Source organism: Scleropages formosus, chromosome 8 (assembly GCF_900964775.1).
Source record: "Scleropages formosus chromosome 8, fSclFor1.1, whole genome shotgun sequence".
In the NCBI taxonomy this organism is placed as follows: Eukaryota; Metazoa; Chordata; class Actinopteri; order Osteoglossiformes; family Osteoglossidae; genus Scleropages; species Scleropages formosus.
In genome coordinates this window covers 19986453-20005645 of record NC_041813.1, presented here as the reverse complement: position 1 = coordinate 20005645, position 19193 = coordinate 19986453, and the positions used below count along the sequence as shown (strand labels likewise).

Sequence of the window (19193 nt, the reverse complement as noted above, 5' to 3'; positions counted from 1 at the left end):
GACCAGGGCATGGGACCTAAACCGAATAGATTTATGACCACTGTACTTCTCGAGTAGAAAACTTAACCTAAAATAGAGTTACAAAATGCTCAAACCTGTAAGTGCAAGCTGTGTGAGTCACTACGTGTAAAATCCACTGCTAAACCATACAGTAGCACCTGGGATCCGCTTGGGGAAAAGAAACTCAGCAATTGTTACCGCATGCCTTCCTGACAGCCCACAGATGTGGAAAAAGCTATTAATATACCCTATCTACTCTGAGATGTAAGAATGGAGAGGGCACAGAAACAGGAAGGTATTGCAGTAACAGTCTGTCTTTAAAGACTCTCCAGTGAACCGCACCCATTGACATATGTGGTCACTCACACACAGGTAGTGAGTACATACCACAGTACCCTGAAACTATAAAGGTTTTAGGTAACCACCTTCTACTTCAAGTGTGGACGTCACAGCATGAGACGTTCAGATTTTGAAATATATCCTAAAAGGCAGAAAATTATATTACAGTCAAGCAGGGTGTTCATCTGCATTTGTACAGTCAGTGTAAAGTGGATTAATTCCTGTATACAAATTTCAGCTATGTTGACATTCAGATGAGATTGAATGCATTCCTGATCTTTTCATTTCATAACCTTTTAAATATATGTGTTCTTGCACAAATAATCCTCTAGTTCTGCCAAGTTGGTTCTTTTCAATACCAACACATTAATTATTATTATTATTATTATTATTATGCTGATGACTTTATCCCAGGTAAGTTATAATTTTATGTTTGCATAAAAGCACATGTTTAAAGGATACCAAATGCATGACGACAGTCCAGGACAACCTACTGCAGTAGTTATCACAAGATCAACATAGAACTGAAATATGTAAATACTTTAGGGCGGGCATTATAAATAACAATAGCATTTACAGTAAAACACAAAACACTGCATATTACCTCTACTACTTATATTTGTTTTTATACTAAGACGACACATTTTGAGATGGACATACACTGTGTTTTGCGTGAAGTTGTTTCTGTTCAACCTGAATCATCTTATAAATGTGCCCTGTAATGAAATTTAAATTAACCATAGCAGTAACTGCTAATTACAGCAGAATCAGGTCAGCTGGGCATTGGCACAGGTTAACGACACAGACATCACATTACCTTGGCAAAGATAAGTGTACAACAGCAGGGGAAATTAGTGGTCAGCCACATGGCCTCTGAAGGACAGCAGATGCCATATGCCATGGGTCATGTTGTGAGATTACACTGGTGCAGAGAGTAAACAGTAAACAGCAATGTACTCCACAGCCTAGACTTTAGAGCAAAACAATCTGGTAGTTTATGGGGCGTTCAGAAAGGAAGGAGGTCCAGGTCAAATGACCAGCATTCGTGACTAACATCTAGGCTCACGACTGACTGCCCTCGCAACACACACACACACACACACACACACACACACACACACTATGACCCAGCTTCAATTAATCCAGCATTATCCTTTGAATCAGCCAAAAGCAGATCTCTGAACGGCAGAGAAAAAGCTATGTACACCTGACATAAAACATCACTAGTCCTGTTCCCTGTGTCCTCCATCAGAAACTGAGCACATGGTGCACACTGGACAACAGCCTTCAGTACAGGGCATTCTCCTTCTTCTACATGTCCATTACTTTGGTATCCATGAAACTTAAGCTCAGGTGGGCCCCCACAGAGTTGGACTGCTGGGTCGCGACAAGAAACAAAAGCAGCCCGCTGGGGTTTTACCTTGTGCTGCACCATCTTCAGCCAGATTCATAGCAGGAGCAGCAAGATGGAGACCTACTGCTGAACAGCCAGGTGTGTATCTGGGGAAGAGTTTTGGCGATATACACACTATTATAGTCACACCCGCATGCATATGTGTACACACTGATGCTCCCTTTGACATGATGGCCTGATTGCCTCGCTTTGATTCCAATTTACATGATGTTTAGACATTTAGATATTTCTGCCTTCCTGATATGTTCCAAAATTAGAAAGAGAAAAAAAAAAAAAAAAAAAAAAGATAAAATTGATGGGACAGGTAAAATATAAAATGGACCTTCCTGTGAGGGTCACGGGGATGGGAGGAATAAGACAAATTCTCACCATAACATTTCCGCAGAACCAAGAGCCAGTCACGATTGCTGGCAAAGTCCAGTATACCACGATGGTCATGCGCTCTGCACAGTTAACCCACAACCTGACTGCACGCATGGCCAGTATCTCAGTGCTTTCCAATATTTGTGGAACACGAGTTATTGAACAACTGTAACATTACACAACTACATTACAAAACCAACCAACCACACACACACACACACACACACATTTTCAGATCCGCTCATCCCATATGGGGTCACGGGGAACCGGAGCCTACCCGGCAACACAGGGCGTAAGGCCAGAGGGGGAGGGGACACACCCAGGATGGGACGCCAGTCCATCGCAAGGCACCCCAAGCGAGACTCGAACCCCAGACCCACCGGAGAGCAGGACTGTGGTCCAACCCACTGCACCACCGCATCCCCCTTATACAAAACAGTGTACCTTTATTTTAACATCTTTGGGTGCCAACTTCTTTACTTCGCTTAATATCCGATCAACCAACTTAAAAAACCGCTTGTTCAGAGCAGAGTCACAGTGAGCTAGAGCCCATCCTGGAGACATTGGGTGCCAGGCTGAAGGGGTGGGCACATCCTGGACGGGACGCCAGTCCCTTGCAGGGCCACAACCAGGTACCCAGGCACACAGCCGGGCGAAGGTGCTAGAGCAATTGCAGGGCAAGCACCTTGCTCAAGGGCACTACAGCTGGAGGCGGAGATGGAACCGGCAATCCCAATTACACAACCACAAGGTGCTAATTCACATTAGAACAGCCACAAAACGAGACACCACACACACACACACACACACACACTTTCGAACCGCTTGTCCCATACGAGGTCGTAGGGAACCAGAGCCTACCCAGTAACACAGGGCGTAAGGCCAGAGGGGGAGGGGGACACACCCAGGACGGGACGCCAGTCCGCCGCAAGGCACCCCAAGCGGGACTCGAACCCCAGACCCCCCGGAGAGCAGGACCCGGTCCAATCCACTGCACCACCGCGCCCCCCCTAACGAGACACCAAAGGAAAACAAAAACAACAGCATCGATATCAGAATGAACACCAAAAGTCACCTTATCACTAAGAGCTAAAAGTGATTTTAGAGAATTATCAGGGCTTTAAATTCATCGCCCCCGTATAGGATTAAGGTTCACTCTGTATCACTGAGGCCATAGCAGGAGTGTGTACAAGACACCATAACAGCAGGACAGTTATGCCACTTATCTTGGCTTCTCTCCCAAGCTACACCCACCTGCCTGTGAAGCTTCATCCACAAGCCGATGCTTAAAGGTCATACAAAAATTAATCAATTACAAAAATTAATAATGGGGGGAAGAGGAGAAAAAAAAACAGAAAATCCTACTTAAAATGACCTTTCCATATGACAGCATTTCATACTGTCCCATCCTTACATTTTTAAAGAACTTGTGCATGTAACTAATATAGCACAATAAAACTGCTTTCTAATGAATATGTTATACATTGGTGAAGTCTGTAGTTGTAGGTTTTCTGCTGCTGCTGGAAGCAGTGATCGCAGTTTTGCTTGGACATCTTAAAAGAATTATGGATGTCACCTGATTCAGAGGTACATTAACAACACAAATTGTCATCAAGCAACCTTGCAATCACTAATTTTATAAACCAATCTCTTTAATTTGCTAGGACAAAGTCATCAACAGTACAAACAATAATGAAAATAATAATGGCTTGAAGACCACTACAGACCACAGCACTCTGAATGTTGTATGGAGATGCTCCCACATAACACTTCTGCCTTGCCAAAGTGTTCAGATTGCTGACCAAGGCTCTCATTTGACTGAAACATACATGAGACACTGAAATTTTGTTTTCTGTGATATTTCATTTTAAAACACAAAATTAAATTGGCAGTGTTTTTGTGTTCGAAATGATCAAAGTTAACTTCATTGTTCTTCTCCCTATATGTCAGTTACACATATAGGATAACAAAATATATACAGGACATGGAATTTAATGGTGACCATATCAAGAAAAATGAAAAAACTGAAATGTGCCATTTTCAGAACCATTCAAATAGCACACATTAACACTTGGTAGATACTTGGCCAGCTTTTGCTACAATTAAACATTAAGACCTTTGGTGGAGATATGCAATTATCAGCTTTGCAAAAATTATATACAGGACCTTGACTCACCCCGAGTTATGTGTATGCTCAAACTGCTAGGTTCAAGAACCCTTGACATCATTCAAAAGGGTCACTTAATCTCTCAGAGGAGCTACAAGAGAACCAAAGCAACCGCAGCAGGACCTCAGAATGTGTGCATCTTTCTCTTTCCAAGGGAACTCCCTCATTATCACCCATCACAGAGACTGGATAAACCATCACCTCATATGAGAAATGCAAGACATGCGACAGTACATACCTGTAAAACTGTCTCACATTTAGTCATTCAGCTGAAGCTTTTCTCCAAAGCTACTTACACTCCAAGCGATTTATTAAAATGTGTCATGCTTAAAGTAATCGGAAGATGTGCTGCAGGTCACAGTGAAGCGAAGCAGAGAAGACGTGCATCAGACCCGGTGCCATTCCGGGGCACACCCTTGCCTCCCTAGGGGAGACAGATGGGTGGATGCATGGCGGTCCCCAAAGGCAGGGGACACAACAGAAGAAGAGAGTGAGAGAAGAAATGCACTTATGCTTCTATTTCTAAACATATCTTCGCACCCCTCTCTATACCAATAAACACCTGAAAGTTGCTGGATTTCACAAAGCCGCAGACTGTACTTCTACTACAAAATATTAGTGTGTGTATGTACACAACACGGTTTCAGAAGAGGTGGCTTTCAGGGTCCACTAAGCACAACAACAAAAGAAGAAGTTACAAGAGGGCAAAAATATAATGCTATGTGTAGGGAGGTATTTACGAACGTTAAATAAGTAAACAACAACTAAGTTACGAATAAAATCAACACTGTTCAACTGCACATTTATTAACAGCATATTTAAAACTACAGCGTTAATTTGTAAAATCATTCCCTATAATTTTATTAATCAGTTCCGCTCTGCTGCTTATATTAATAAGCTCTGTATCTCATGTATATGTAAAAATAAAATTAGTGGATCCGCTAGTATAAAAATAAAAGAAACATGATAGTACATTCTCCATATGATTGTCCGTCGGCTTTATATATATATATATACACAAGGAGAAATATGCGGAGCGAGCGTCCCGAGCAAAGTTACTAGAGCATAATACATCATCGCCGGGGAAATAACGGGGGGGAATGTGAAGCAGAGCAGCGCAAAACTCTCACTCTGTGTGCGGGAAAAGAGAGGAGCTCGCCGGCGGAGTAAACAAAGCCGATGTTTAGCGCAACGAGCCGTTACCGCAATTGAATGACACTGACTGGGCAAGGAAACTGCAATTGATTGGCAATGTTTTGTTTCTGATCCACAACACATACGAAATTACCAAGTTTGCAGGTGTTTGTAATCTAAGACTCGAATTAAATCTACATACATTTAGTTTTTAAATCTGTCCGATTAGGAAAAAGCAGAAAACTTATGTATTTGCATTGCAAAGCCTAGGAGATAAAATTATTTTTAAACTAGTTTTAATAAATAATACTAATCGTAATGGCAACTGGGTGTTTGTTTAAATTGTAACTTGAGAGTAAATAGCAAATTAACGCTACTCAACTGAAACGTCATAAATCACCTTTCCGCACCATTATTCGTAACTCTTTCAGCACAATGTGCGCTTGTTTTCAAGCTTTGCTTAGCCAAGTGCGTCAGTGAACAGTCGCGCTTTAAAGATCCGCGTATGAAAATGGCGCCGAATCTATAAAAAAAAAAAAAAGAAAAAAAAAAAAATCAAAACCCTTCTTTATGGACCACGCGTCAAAACACAGACTACCATAAAATAATGTCGGGTCAATCTTACCTTTTCCTTAAAAAAAAAAAAAAACCCAACGGGAGAAAATAAATCCGCACTTGAAAGGTATTTCCTACAAATATTCCATTCATACACCGAACAGTGAGAGTTACATTCACGTGTCTTTTTTTTCGCCTTCTAAAGTGGTGTTTAAAGATTCTCGTAAAGGGCGGGGTGAGCGAAGCAATGAGACAACTTTGTTTAAAGAAGGGTCCAATGGGAAAGCGGCACTGGCTGGGCATTGACCAATCAAAACAAAGAGGGATGGTGTCCCACTAACAGCGCCAAAGCGGCAGGTAAAGATGAACCAGCTCGCTTTGGCTTAACATTTAATAGCCTGGAACTTGACCGTTCGAACGTTAAAGGCCAGTACAACCTTTTACGTAGGACTAATTCAAACGCCTTAATGAGTGTACCAGCATTATGACTACTTTCCTCACTGTCACTTAAAATATATTTTTTAAAAAAAAAAAAAAAAAAAAAAAAAAAAATGCATGAGGCACCAAGACCTCCCACAGTTATTTATACGCCGGTCCATCAATAAAGAAAATATTAATTTTCTGAAAATATCCTAACCGATATTCCTGATTCACTCCCATGTTCTCACATTAAGATCCTGCGTGGCAAAATACATAGGGGAAAAATACACAAAAACAGCATGCAATGTCCTCACAACAAGCACGAAACCAGTTTCCAGCCAAAGTGCGTGAGATGCTCTGCAGGAGGAGTGGAAGTTTAAGCACAGCAGCCCTGTTTCTAGGCGTTCGGCCCAAGCCGGAGGAAGGCATCCACCAATCTCTTGCCATCCCCACCTCCAGCACCACCTGCACCTTGCTCACCTCATCCACCTGCCTGGACAGGGCTCTCCCGAGCCATGTCGTAGCCCTCATTTCCACAATGGAGTTATTTTTTTGCTTGCTCCCCGGAGAGCAGCCATTTGAAAGTCTAATGGCGACACGGTTCAGTGTAATACAATAGCAGACCCCACCATGTCACGGTGCCCCCTCTGTACATGCCACACGGTCCGACACGCCCTCCGTGTGCTGCTGCATCATCCTCAAGTAGGAGCAGCAACTAGCCCTGAGGGTTTCGCTCATTCACACCCTCATACATGTTTAACTGCAAAAAACATACAGTAAGTGTGACATCACTACTGCATCCTTAAATATGAGCTTACATAAGACAATAAAAGCATACAAATGTTATGTACAATTCCATATTTGAATTGTATTTCTATTTTTTTTCCCCACCCTCAATATTATATCTTTTCACAGTTTATTTACACAGTGTTACTAAAGACTTAATGTGTCATCACACATTTTCCATAATCATCAAGATGAGACTGGCTTGCGGTGCATGATGAGATGGCACATATACTCTATTATATTGGGGAATAAAATTATATACAGCATACATAAAATAAATGCTCAATGGCATGCAAAATTACAAATTTACAAGTGAATTATGGAAGAAACAGACAGCTGTGACAAATTCTTCAGCTGCAGGGGAGGAAAAGAGAAAAAAAAAAAAAAAAAAAAACCTATGTATTTCTTGAACCTTGGTGAAGAAGCATGTGAAAAATAGACAACCAGGGCAGGGCAGGTGAGACCTCTCGGATGAAAAGTCACCATCATCATCGTGTTCAAAACAGTGGGAGTTTGGTGGCTCACAGTAATCGCAAACACAAAAACAAGCAGCTCCACCTTGTCTATGGATGTGACGAGGACATATGGGTTAGCTGGGCCCAGCCTCCACCCCACCCTTCCCCTCAAACCCAGGGAGCAGGTGTTCAGGCAGATCCTCAGTGGAACAGGAAGACCAGACCAAACAGACACAGAGTCCCAGGAGACACAATTTCTCTCTCTCTCACACACACACACACACACACACACACACTCTCTCTCTGCTGGCAGGCTTCCCCCTCCTTCCTCCTGACCCCCATCTGTGACTGTGGGCGGGGTTTTGTAGCAGCTGAGCACATGGCCTTTATGTGTGTCTTGCCCCCGCTGGTCCCCAGCTCCCTCAAACAGGACACAATGAGCTATCCAGCACCTCCCCACCAACGCTACTCCCTTTGTCTCAGCTTCACCAGCTATTGATCAACTCACAGCTGTTTTTGTCCCGCCCATTCAGATTTTTCTGCCAAAATTGCCATATTAACTAACATCTTGCAATGGAAAGTATTTGCATAAGTATGTTTAGGTAAATCAAAATTACTTACTGTATTTGATTAAAAATTATCACAGTTTGATCTGTATAAGTACAACATAGCCAACACCCCCTTAAAGAACCATTTCCTCACATTCTGTAGCCCAGTATGTCTAAGAGACGGGACAGGTCTGAGTTAAGGACAATAGGAGACAATAATGAAGGTCCAGTGTAGATCCCCAGATATTCTGAATGAAAAGCAGAGATCTTAACAGCACAAAGCTAACGCCATACTAACCCACAGAGAATCCAGGCTACCCCGGAACTAACTAATAATTTCTTTATTTTGGGCCACCCAACAGTAAAATCTCATATTCAGCACAGAAACCCCATGCACCTCTTTCGGCCTGGAAATAAACTGCAGAATTTCTCTCTGGGCCTTTTATCATTCCAAAAGAATCTTGAAATCAAGTAAATTTTAGAAAATGTAGTTGACAAATAACAGGGTAAATTATGGATTAAAAAAATTAATTCTAACAGCATTAATTTGTCAAAATACTGAAATAAACAGATAGCTGAAAGAGGACCCGTCTATGAGGACCTCTTTGAGCAGTTGGCCTTTAGCAGGTGATTAAGACCAGTGGTGACAAAAATTCCCAGATACATAAAGCTGGTCTGTGACAGTTGAAGAGGACTCAGAATTATAAGGAGTATTCAGATGCTTACCGTGATATAGAGATACACATTTAATTTGGAAGTTTACAGTAAAACATTTACATGTATATATATAAACTTACTGTCGATATATAGCTGTATACAGTATATTAATGCTGTATATTCTTGATGATGGGTAAACTAGAAAGAAAAAAAGGCTCATTGTGTGCTCATTTTGTCGCTAATGAAGAGCAGGGGGCTGGACAACGGGCCCCATAGCCGGTGGGTCTGTCTAAGACTCTCGGGTCATTAATTAGTAGGTCTCTGCAACTTCAATGCTGCTTTTGCTCCACTGCTTTCTATGTGTGCTAATTATTGCAGCTTGCCCTCAGCAACAGCACAAGTGCACAGGGGATGCAATGCCAGTGTATCGTAACACCCGCACATGTCTCAAGTATTTCTATGTGTTGCGAATGCCAAGGTGTAAACCTGTCCAGAAGCTCAGTGTGTGTGTACACTTCTCTGGACCCTAGTGTGTGCCCACAAAACACTGCAGTGAATTTAATGCGCACCCTGGTACACACCTGTCAATCCCTGGAGAGTGCGTACAACCATCACCTAACGAGGCTAATTTCTTCATGAAATCACCTCGCTAAGTGAATTCCTGTTTGCTGGGGGTCATGTTACTATTATTACCATGGGAAAAATAATATATTCAGCTCCTGGGAGAAAAATATGTCAACTTAAGTTAAAAGAAAACTAAAAGGAAATTTTTATGCATGACAATGATAACAAGATATTTTCTAGTAAAAAAATATCGAAGCCCATCACTTGTTATCCAATTTATAAAAAGTAGCACAATGAATTGTGCAGGAGACTTCAATGTCACAGTCAGACTCCAACTTGTAAACCAGAAAAGAAACACTCCATGTACGATAGTGAAAGTGTATTCGGCCCTGACAAGGACTCCCATGTGTGAGCATGTGTGAAACCAGCCGTGTTCATCCCTTAGACAGTACAGCACTCATAGAGACTCGTTGTGAACTGAGCTTGGGTGGTGGTGCTGCTGCTGCTGCTGCTCTGTCTGCAAAAGAGATGTATGAATGCAGTATCATGCATTACATCTAGGCTGTGTGAAGCTTTGGGGTAAAGCCCCACAAAGTCACATCAACCACTCTGTCATTGAGAGGGAACAGACTGTATATAATGCAGGGATCAACGAAAGCCAGACAAGTATAGCCGAAACTAAGCACATCCACATAAAGCTGCGCGGTCACACGGGTACGTACACTCACTGCAGCTTCCTCTCTATCTCAAGTGCACAGACCAGAAGGAATGGGGTATAAATATTTATATGCACCATTACTAAATAAACTATTCATGATGCTGGCTCCCTACTCAAACACAGTTCCAATTCTGAACTGGTATCACTGCAGATACCAGTGACATACTTCTGCCTGCTGAAATTCTTACTAATTTCATTTAAACTCTAGTCCACAATGCACTTCTTCAAGTTGCAGTGCAAAAATCTGCATCTAGCAAATTTCTTTACACCAAACTGTGTTCAACTGAAACAGGTGGTTGCTGAAGCCATGCTTTGTTTTGGAATCTGAAGTACCATACTAATCCCTGTCTTTATAAGATTTTTAGCTCACCATTGTTTCATACACATATTCTCACTGGCCACTGAGTTCTTGTGTTACGTATTTATTTGATGTCCTTTATTTGCTGGCGTCCCGTCCTACGTGTCCCCCTTCCCCTCTGGCCTTACGCCCTGTGTTGCCGAGTAGGCTCCGGTTCCCCGCGACCCTGTATGGGACAAACGGTTCAGAAAATGTGTGTGTGTGTGTGTATTTTGGTGGGTTCAGGCCACACTAATGAACTACAGTACACAGTCAGCAATTTCAATTTTGGTAGTTATTTCCGCCACCTGGTGGTCAAACTGTATAGTCTGTACATCTACACTAGTTAAGAAAACCTGAAAACAAGAATTTAGGCCCAGCCAGGAGTAGTCTGATGAGAAATTTGCACTGAAAGTACCTTGAAAATATACCATTTGAACTTTAAGTGGGTTTGTAAATTAATATGAAAAAAATACACAGATTACATCATAAATGGTGTAACAGAGTTAATGGTAGTTTTTAGTCGGAGAAAGAGCAGCTGCATGAAAAAAGAAAATGAAGGGAGGCAGACTCTCTCAGCGTGCCCCACCCCGTTGTGTCAAAGTGATCGGCGTGGTGGTGGCAGGTGTTTAGAGCAGATAACACCGTAAAGCCGACCATCTTCCACCTCTTTACCCCAGTGGCCTGCAGCACAGACTCCACCCTCATGGCCTCAAACCATACCTCATGCACCTCGGTGTACACAACATGTGCCTCTGTGCTTACCTGCGTAACACTACAGCTGCAACGGATGTCCCACTGGGATTCTAGGCCAGTGATGTACTCTTCTCTTGTTTTTACCGCACCACACGCAGAACCATTCCATTCACTCTTGGTGGACCAACACATACAATTATCACAGTGTAAGGACAGCATCACTTTGGTGACCTTGTGACAATGCCTGTCATACATCAGTATTTCACTCTAAGTATCAGTAATGTTAAATGAGCTGCTATATGCAAGCCGTTTTTCCCAAGAGATTATGTCAAAGCCGGCACTTCCCAAAGTTATGATCATGGCCCAAATGATCGCAAGTGAGGGTATGCCTGAGATTCATGAGATGGTCTCAGGAAATATTACTGTAATACAGAGATTACCCATGGGGTATTATTTCACAGGCACAATATGAAGGACCATGGAAATATTCAAGTTGATACTTGTGGATAATAGCAGCATCCATAAATGCGTCATATGATAATGTGTTCATGTACAATACTTTTGTGTAAGTCAGAACAGTGAAGAGCCTGTATCACTCTTACCTGAATGAAATATTATTGATGGTGCTCAAGTTTTACATACAGGAGCTCATCCACAAAACGAAGCAGAAATATGTTGGTGAGTGACTGTGTAGAGAAGTCTCATTTTCACATTAACTTTTTCACATGAAACTTCTAATTACTTTTTGTTATTACTTACCTAGTGTTGGAAACATACTGTTAGGGCATGTAAAGATAATGAGTTCTTATTATTCTGCTTTTTTTTTTTTTTAAACTGACAAATACAACAGAAAACAATCCCAATAAACTACTATGCTGTAAGTAAAAATATGAGGGTTTTAAAACACTGGCCCATCTCTCGCACTAATCGACCAATACAGTACATGACTGCTTCCACAAACTCTGCACAACAGTGACTGATTCCAAGATGTTCTAAGCAGTAAGGCGTTCCTACAACCCCTCTACAATGCTACACAGATTCAATGTATTCGCTGGAACACAGCCAAGGAAGCGAAATAGTGAGGCTGTAAATGTATAAGACAGTTCTGTTGTTCATGCTTATGTTCATAATCAGCATGAGAGTCGTAATAAAACAGCTACAGAGGCCCTTGGGAGCACCAGCTGACTGAAAATCAATAGCCTTTCAGCTGTTTCAGCTATTGCCCTGCTGCAGGGACAGCCGAAGAGCCCACCAGCACCGATTTGCACCAGTCTGAGGCTGGGTGGGACCACTGGGCTACAAGGGTTCCAGAGTCAGGAGAAACTATGGCTAAAGCAAAGAGCTGCATCAGTCTACCACATGGAGGACCATTACGCCCATGAACATTCTGCATTAACACATAGATCAGTGGGCCCAGACTGTTTTGGCAGTGACCCTAAATACAAGTTTGTCCTGCCCTGGTGATTCCTGAAAACTGCTTCTTGCAGCATTAGTAAACAATCATTTTAAGATGCTGGGTTTAATCATATAGTTTTGCTGAATTAAACCAACATAATAATCATTATTCAACTTTACAGGAACATTCGTCACAAACGATATACAAAAAGACAAGTAAGACACAGGCAATGCACTGTTTGTAGTAACTTAATCTTAGCCTCAGTGATTAGGTGAAAGCATAGCTGTCACACTGAACTGTGGACACATGCAAAAATCTACAGTAATTTCTTATACATGGAAAATCAGTTTTCCAGAACACCTTTCAATAATTCAAAACACAACAGAAATTTTTGACATATTCTAAAGATAAAACCCATCTGAAATGGTTATGAATGCATAAAAGTTAAACATTTTTGTTAAATGTTATTTAAATTAAAAAAATGTATTTGATAATTGAGGTCAAGATAAAGTTAAAATTACAGCACTGTCCATAATATTTCATTCAGATAAGAGTGCAGTTTAACAATAGCCTCACTGGACTGCTTTACCCACGAGCATTGGATGCGAACAGACTCGGACATTATTACATTAAGTTCATATGGATGCTATATTAGTCACAACAGTTCTACTTTAATTGCTATTTCAATAATCCTTCATACTGTGACAGTCAATTAATTGCAACCCTTGGTTTGGGAACCTTTGGCCTAGAGGCTACAGTAAGGTGTTTATTCGCAGGATGGGCAAGATTTTTTTTTTCTGGTATTCAAGCATTTGCTTTATAATAAAATTGTCCTGTTTAACACACACACACACACACACACACACACACACAGTGTGTAACTACTTTCTGAAGCTTCAGCCGAGAAGCAAGTGTTACCCAGGCTGTGCTTGTACCCATACTAAAAATGTGTGTGCTTAAAAAGTCATTCTGCAGTCCTTGTTCCTGTTAGAATATGAACCAGTTGCATTATGAGGAAAAAATGACGCAGAGAGACGACAAGGAAGAAGACTGATACTGCCGTCCATACTCACCAGGCAGCAGAAAGAGACAGTGTCCCAGGCCGACAGGAACAGTGCAGAGTGGGACAGGTTACAGGATGCCAGTGGATGCAATCAGAAACAAGTGATCAGAGTTAAATAGCTGATGCACAGGTGCCCTGTACACTATATACAGTAAACAAAAAACAAAAGACTTATGAGCTAAAAGACCTTTAGGTGCACAGTACACAACCAGTCTGATGACTGAAGTTAGTTCTCCCGTCATCACCTTTCCTGTGTTGAGTTCATAAACAGAGTCCTGCAGTAAACAGTGAAGTTTCCACGGCCGTAAAGGGGGAAACGCTGAGTGACACTTCGCACTGCAGGCACCTCTGGCGAAGACAGTCAAGAAGCAGATGAACCCTACAGATGCTGAGAGGTGGAATCCTGCAGCTGGTGCTCCAGCGTGTGTGAATGTACTGTCAGTGTTGACTGGTAGCGGCAGCACTGATGTCGGCCACTGTTTCAACGCAGCGCGCGCGCGCACACACACACGCGCACACAGAGAAACAGAAAGCAGCACCGCAATGAACCGTTTACATAACACTACAGTAAAATGGAACTGCTACAAAGTGTGCCATAAAACACTATGTAAATGAGTCTAACGTCAGCACATCGAGGCACGAGGGCTTCCTTCCGTCACAGCGGCAGTCGAGTCGCTGACGAACATTTTTTTATATTTACCTGTGAAACGCACGCTGAACATATAGTACACACAGCACATGTGTTGCGGAAAATATAAACCATTCATAACCACATGAATTCGGCTGAAAGAGCGTCTTCACATAACGCCACAAGTTGTTCTGCTGACGGACACGTGACGAACGGTGTTCGACACACCGCAACTCATTTACATTAATTTAAGTCGGGCAGGTAGTGTCCAGTACAACAACACGACACCTGCAAAGCCACTAAAATCATACTCAGCCTGTAATTAAAACAGCAAACCGCGTTCAAAATAAATTTAAATAACAAAAAGCAACATTTTACCTCTTCACCGGCTGTGCGAGACTTCTCCTCAGAAGGGACTCTGCGCATTAATCTGTGACTCTTCGCGAGACGGACCCGCCCCCGCCTTCGGTCAGAGATAACCGGAGCGCGGACCCGTGACGTGACGTGCGTGACGTAACGCGACAACTGAGGGCTGCGAGCGAGAGCCCTATAAGAACGCTAGTCGGGGAGGGGGGGTGTCGCCGCCGCGCGGGTTCGTTTCCCGCTGACGTGCGTACAGCGCGTGCCTCTTCGCTCGGGAGCGCGTGTGTTGCGGGCAGCCGCGCCCTCGCCTTGTTGCGTTTCTGTGCCTCTCCTGACACCGAGGAAAAAGCGAATGAATGAATGGTCCATATATATATATTACTCTTAGGAATTATAGTTTTTAAAAAGCAGCAATATACACTTTGACAGTTATTTATTTCATGTTTAGAGCGAACCAATATAATATGGTTTCGAGAGGACATCAGCAGCAGGTGGGTGCTACTATTTTCAAGGGTGAAGGTTTCTGGTTCGAATCCCCCGAACTGCTACAGCAAGATTACAGTACAGATACAGTAAGAATAACTACATGCAAGTTAATAACAACAACAACAATAATAATAAGCATTTTCACCACGCCCTCACTCCCACCCAAGTTACACTTTTAAATCCTTTTACACATTTTTTTTTCCCAAGTAAAAGGCAGTGATGTGAAATACCAGCATTATGGGGAGATTATGGGATCCTACACTGTCAGAAAAAAATGTAAAAACATCACTTGGTTACTGGATTTCTGTATTTATGACATTCATATACCCTTCAGCGTGGTTCAGCTAAGAGCAGTGAAATACCAACTAATATGAGATATCCGCATCCATGACTCAACGCTATTTTGTCACTACAGCATACCCTATCTCTCACCGTATCCTGGCCAGTACCTGATTTCCATGTGGAGACCCAGTTAGGAGTGATGCGGTGACCCAACAGGCCGGGGATCCCTGGGGCACCCCCCACCCCCCACCAACCCGCCAGGTTATCTCCTATGGACCAGGACCGGAGCTGCAGAGATATGCCCTGCCTGCAGATATGCCCTCGGTGCTGCCTGTCCCCCTGAGCACTGAAGTGTCCCGATAAGAGCCAGCCCATGCCAGCACGTGCCTCCGCTGTGACAGAAAACATTTGGTCCCAAATGAAAAACAACCACCTGCTTCAAAGCCCCCACTATATGTATACTGAAACCACCAGGCGGCTCAGTTCTTCCACTTCCCCCTCCCCCCTCCGGTTCCAGCACACCAGCGGGGTCCCTGAAAAATCACTACAGCAGCTTGTGTGAAAATAAACCCTTTGTTCAAGCAGCAGCCCTTGGCATTTTTGCACACCAGACAGTGACTCCATACCTCTCCTTGAGGAGATCCAGACGAAGCCCCAGTTCTTTTCCTTCCTGCAGAAAAAGCTCTCAGATGCACAGAACTGAGCTTCTTATTGGCTGCCTTGGAAAAATATAAGGTGGGTAATACCTTTATTAGCCCAACTAAAATTTTACACCTTAATCGTTGTACACACAACATGATGTAAACAGTGTCATTTTCTTCCTGCAGGAAAAGGCCTTCAGCAAGTTTGTGCCATTTCTCCTTCACTATTTACACTTATGATTGAACCTCTGGCAGATGCTATAAGGATCAATAAAATCATATCCAGTCAAAGGGTACAAGAAGAAGACTTGTATTTCTGTGTGTGCCAGCATGCCGCTCGTCTCTCATACCTGAGGACCCACAAAACATCAGTTCCAGCACTTTGTGAGGTGCTGTCCCGTCAAAGTAAACTCTGCGGTTAATACTAATCTGCGTACATCTCTGGCCGTGCAGCTGAATACTCCTGCTTATACCGAACTGCGATTCTCCTTCCCGCCGGCAAACTCTGGGCGTGGGCCTCCTTCCTTTACTTTCATTATTTTTGAGAAGTAACGTAAAATATTGAATATTATATTGAATATATCCTATGATCCAGTTCTGCTGCGTTTCATAATAAAAGACTAAAAGTGGCAAAACATTTTAATTCGCTGTTTGTCGCAGACTTTGAGCGTTTCGCTTTTTCTGGATGGAGTCAGGGAATCGCCATATTATTTTGACAGCGAATGCAAAGTGCTCCAAATGATAAGTAAACAAATGTACGTGCGTTCGCCCGTTTGCATCTGTTTGTACTTTCAGAGGGAAGCATGACAAACCTGCTGGTCACGCGCTCGCTGAGTCCTCGTGAGTCAGGGGGCCCGTCCAGACGGCACCGCTGGGGGTGGCTTTTGGGAACGGGAGAAACGGTAAATTCCGAGAGTCCCTCCGCTCGGGAAGCACGCCATGGACTCAACACACCTGTACACGCTGCTGCTCCTGCTGCTGCACACAGCAGGTAAGAGGCATTGCACGCAAAATTAATAATCACAGGTTTCGGTGAATTTGTGTGTTTTATTAATGTTTTTACATGTATGGTGTGTGCGGTCACATCTGGCTGTTGGAAATTAATCAGTGAGAATATAAAACTGTCGAAATACTAGTTCCGGGGGTTCTCTCGCTCTCTCTTTCTCTCACACGCACACACACACACACACACACACAGAATCATTTGCTGTATAGGGCTTGTGATGACTAGGAATCAATCTGGTTAAAGGCTGCAACACACAATGAGGTGATCACCTATGTTCTTTAACCGCTTTATAAACAATTACAATGAGCTGCCCAGTTTTGGACAGGAACCAAGAATAGAAAGTTCGGTCTCAAACATAATCCAAAGGTTAATTCAAATGACAATATAAATTGAGAAAAAAAAAAAAAACAATAAATATTTTGGTTCCAAATTTTAGCTTTTTTTGGATGAATACATGGTTAAGTCTGTTACTTCGACAAGCAATTTTATCACATTTATGTATCATTGCTAATCCATACTGTATTGATGGCAGAGGGAAATTGGACATGTGATGTTACACGCTATTTTTCCTATTCGAGCCAAAGCAAATAAAAGCGATGATTGACTTTTGGGACTACATGGTTCCTCTATGGCTTGTCTTCATGGCCCCCAGGCGGACATGATGAGGGGTGGCAAGTGAAGGTGCCCCCGGAGGTGCGGGCCATAGAGAACTACCCAGTCGTGTTACCCTGCTCCTTCACGCACCCTCAGCACAGTCATCACTCCTCCATGCTGGTGCAGTGGAGGCTGGGCCATGGCCCTGGGGCCACCATGCTCTTCCAGTGCACCGTGCACAACGAGAGCCACCACTGCCAGTCTCATCAGCACCAAGACCAGCGCTACCGGCTGGAGGGTGACCCTCGGCAGCACGACCTGTCACTGAGAATCAGCAGCACCGCCCTGCAGGACAGCGGACTCTACTACTGTCGAGTGGAGCCGCAAGGCCGTGCGCATAGCGGCTTTGAAAACAAGAGAGGCTTGCGCCTGCGAGTGGAAGGTATGGTTTTCTGGGTTTTAGTGAAAACGCAAGCAGCACCTCCTACACAGAGACAGGTCATGCAGGTTTGAATGTTCTTCCCGTCCATTTCAGCTCCTCCACAAATTCTGGGGGTGTGGGTAGAGAGTTCTGGGGAGTCTGGATACAGAGCGGTGTGCCGTGTCCGGGGCTCCCCGCTTCCAGACGTGCAGTGGAGCAGAACCGAGGAGCGGCTAGAAAGCTCTCGCCTCTCTCCGCTCCCCCAGGAGGCGCAGCATCACACCAGCAGCCTGCTGGAAGACGTCCTACCTGAGCAGCACTACACGTGCACTGCTTCTAACCCACTTGGTGAAGACCAGGCGACCCTTTATCTACTGCATCCCAGTCCTGCTCAGCTCTACCTGGGCCCTCAGCGGGTGCTGGTGCTGCTCTCTCTGTCCCTGGGGGCCAAGGTGATCCTCTGTCTATGCTGGGCCACCTGGCTGCTGTTTGAAGGAGGGCTCTCCTGGCTAAACTGCAAGACTCAGTAACAAATATGACTCCATACCAGCACCAATGACAACTGATCTTCTTTGCGCAATCCTCTCCCTCACACATCTGTGTTGCCATGTCGTAGGTGTTAAATATAGAATCACCTACATGGTTTCTGCTATATTCAGTCTTTCGGTCCTTGTTTGAACAGGGGTTTGGAACTTCCACTGCTATAAAACACCATATCTTTACTAGGCAACTATACCTTGCACTTGTTTCAATTATAGCTGTATTTTGGCTATTATATAATATACTGCACACAGCACCTACATAAGGCATTTTTAGCATTTAATCTAAAACTGTTTGCTTTAAATAAAAAGTTAATAAAATATTACATGTTACAAGAATAAACAGACAACAGTTCCCTAAAAACCTGCAGATAAACATTGGCTTTGGTTCACCAGTCACCCTTGGTCAGAGATACACAAGTAGTACTATACAGAATAGACACTAATAGTTGAAATGTACAGTATTTTGTTTGGTATAACACCCTTATCACCAGGTTACCCCAGATAACATAAAGAAAACGTCATAAATCACAGAGACAGCTAGTAAGTGGCATGAAGTACATAATGAGAACAGTAACAGGATAATTAAATAACAAAAAATGACACACACATATGTGAACA

At 43.2% G+C, this 19193-nt stretch overlaps 2 protein-coding genes across 3 annotated transcripts in view; one reads left to right on the top strand and one right to left on the bottom strand.

Moving 5' to 3' along the window:
• The window catches only part of epb41b (erythrocyte membrane protein band 4.1b), a 44582-nt gene extending 30784 nt beyond the window's left edge, over nt 1-13798 (bottom strand). The window contains exon 1 of one of the 2 annotated variants that reach the window (XM_029254013.1): nt 13623-13798. The gene's annotated coding sequence lies outside the window, so the exon portion shown is untranslated. Of the gene's footprint in view, nt 1-6042; nt 6188-13622 lie in introns of those variants that run through there. The other variant, XM_018757216.2, reaches the window with a different exon arrangement.
• A 3153-nt stretch (nt 13799-16951) lies between these two features.
• Nucleotides 16952-18563, top strand: LOC108937221 (sialic acid-binding Ig-like lectin 15). Its single transcript, XM_018757016.2, has 3 exons — nt 16952-17003; nt 17671-18054; nt 18148-18563. The coding sequence occupies exons 1-3, from the start codon at nt 16952-16954 to the stop codon at nt 18561-18563; spliced, it is 852 nt and encodes a 283-aa protein (XP_018612532.1).
• The last annotated feature ends 630 nt before the right edge of the window (nt 18564-19193 follow it).

Coding starts and splice junctions, on each gene's coding strand:
- LOC108937221 (XM_018757016.2), top strand. CDS start 16,952: ATGGACTCAACACACCTGTACACGCTGCTGCTCCTGCTGCTGCACACA. Junction 17,004..17,670: donor CCTGCTGCTGCACACAGCAG/GTAAGAGGCATT, acceptor CATGGCCCCCAG/GCGGACATGATGAGGGGTGG. Junction 18,055..18,147: donor CTTGCGCCTGCGAGTGGAAG/GTATGGTTTTCT, acceptor CGTCCATTTCAG/CTCCTCCACAAATTCTGGGG.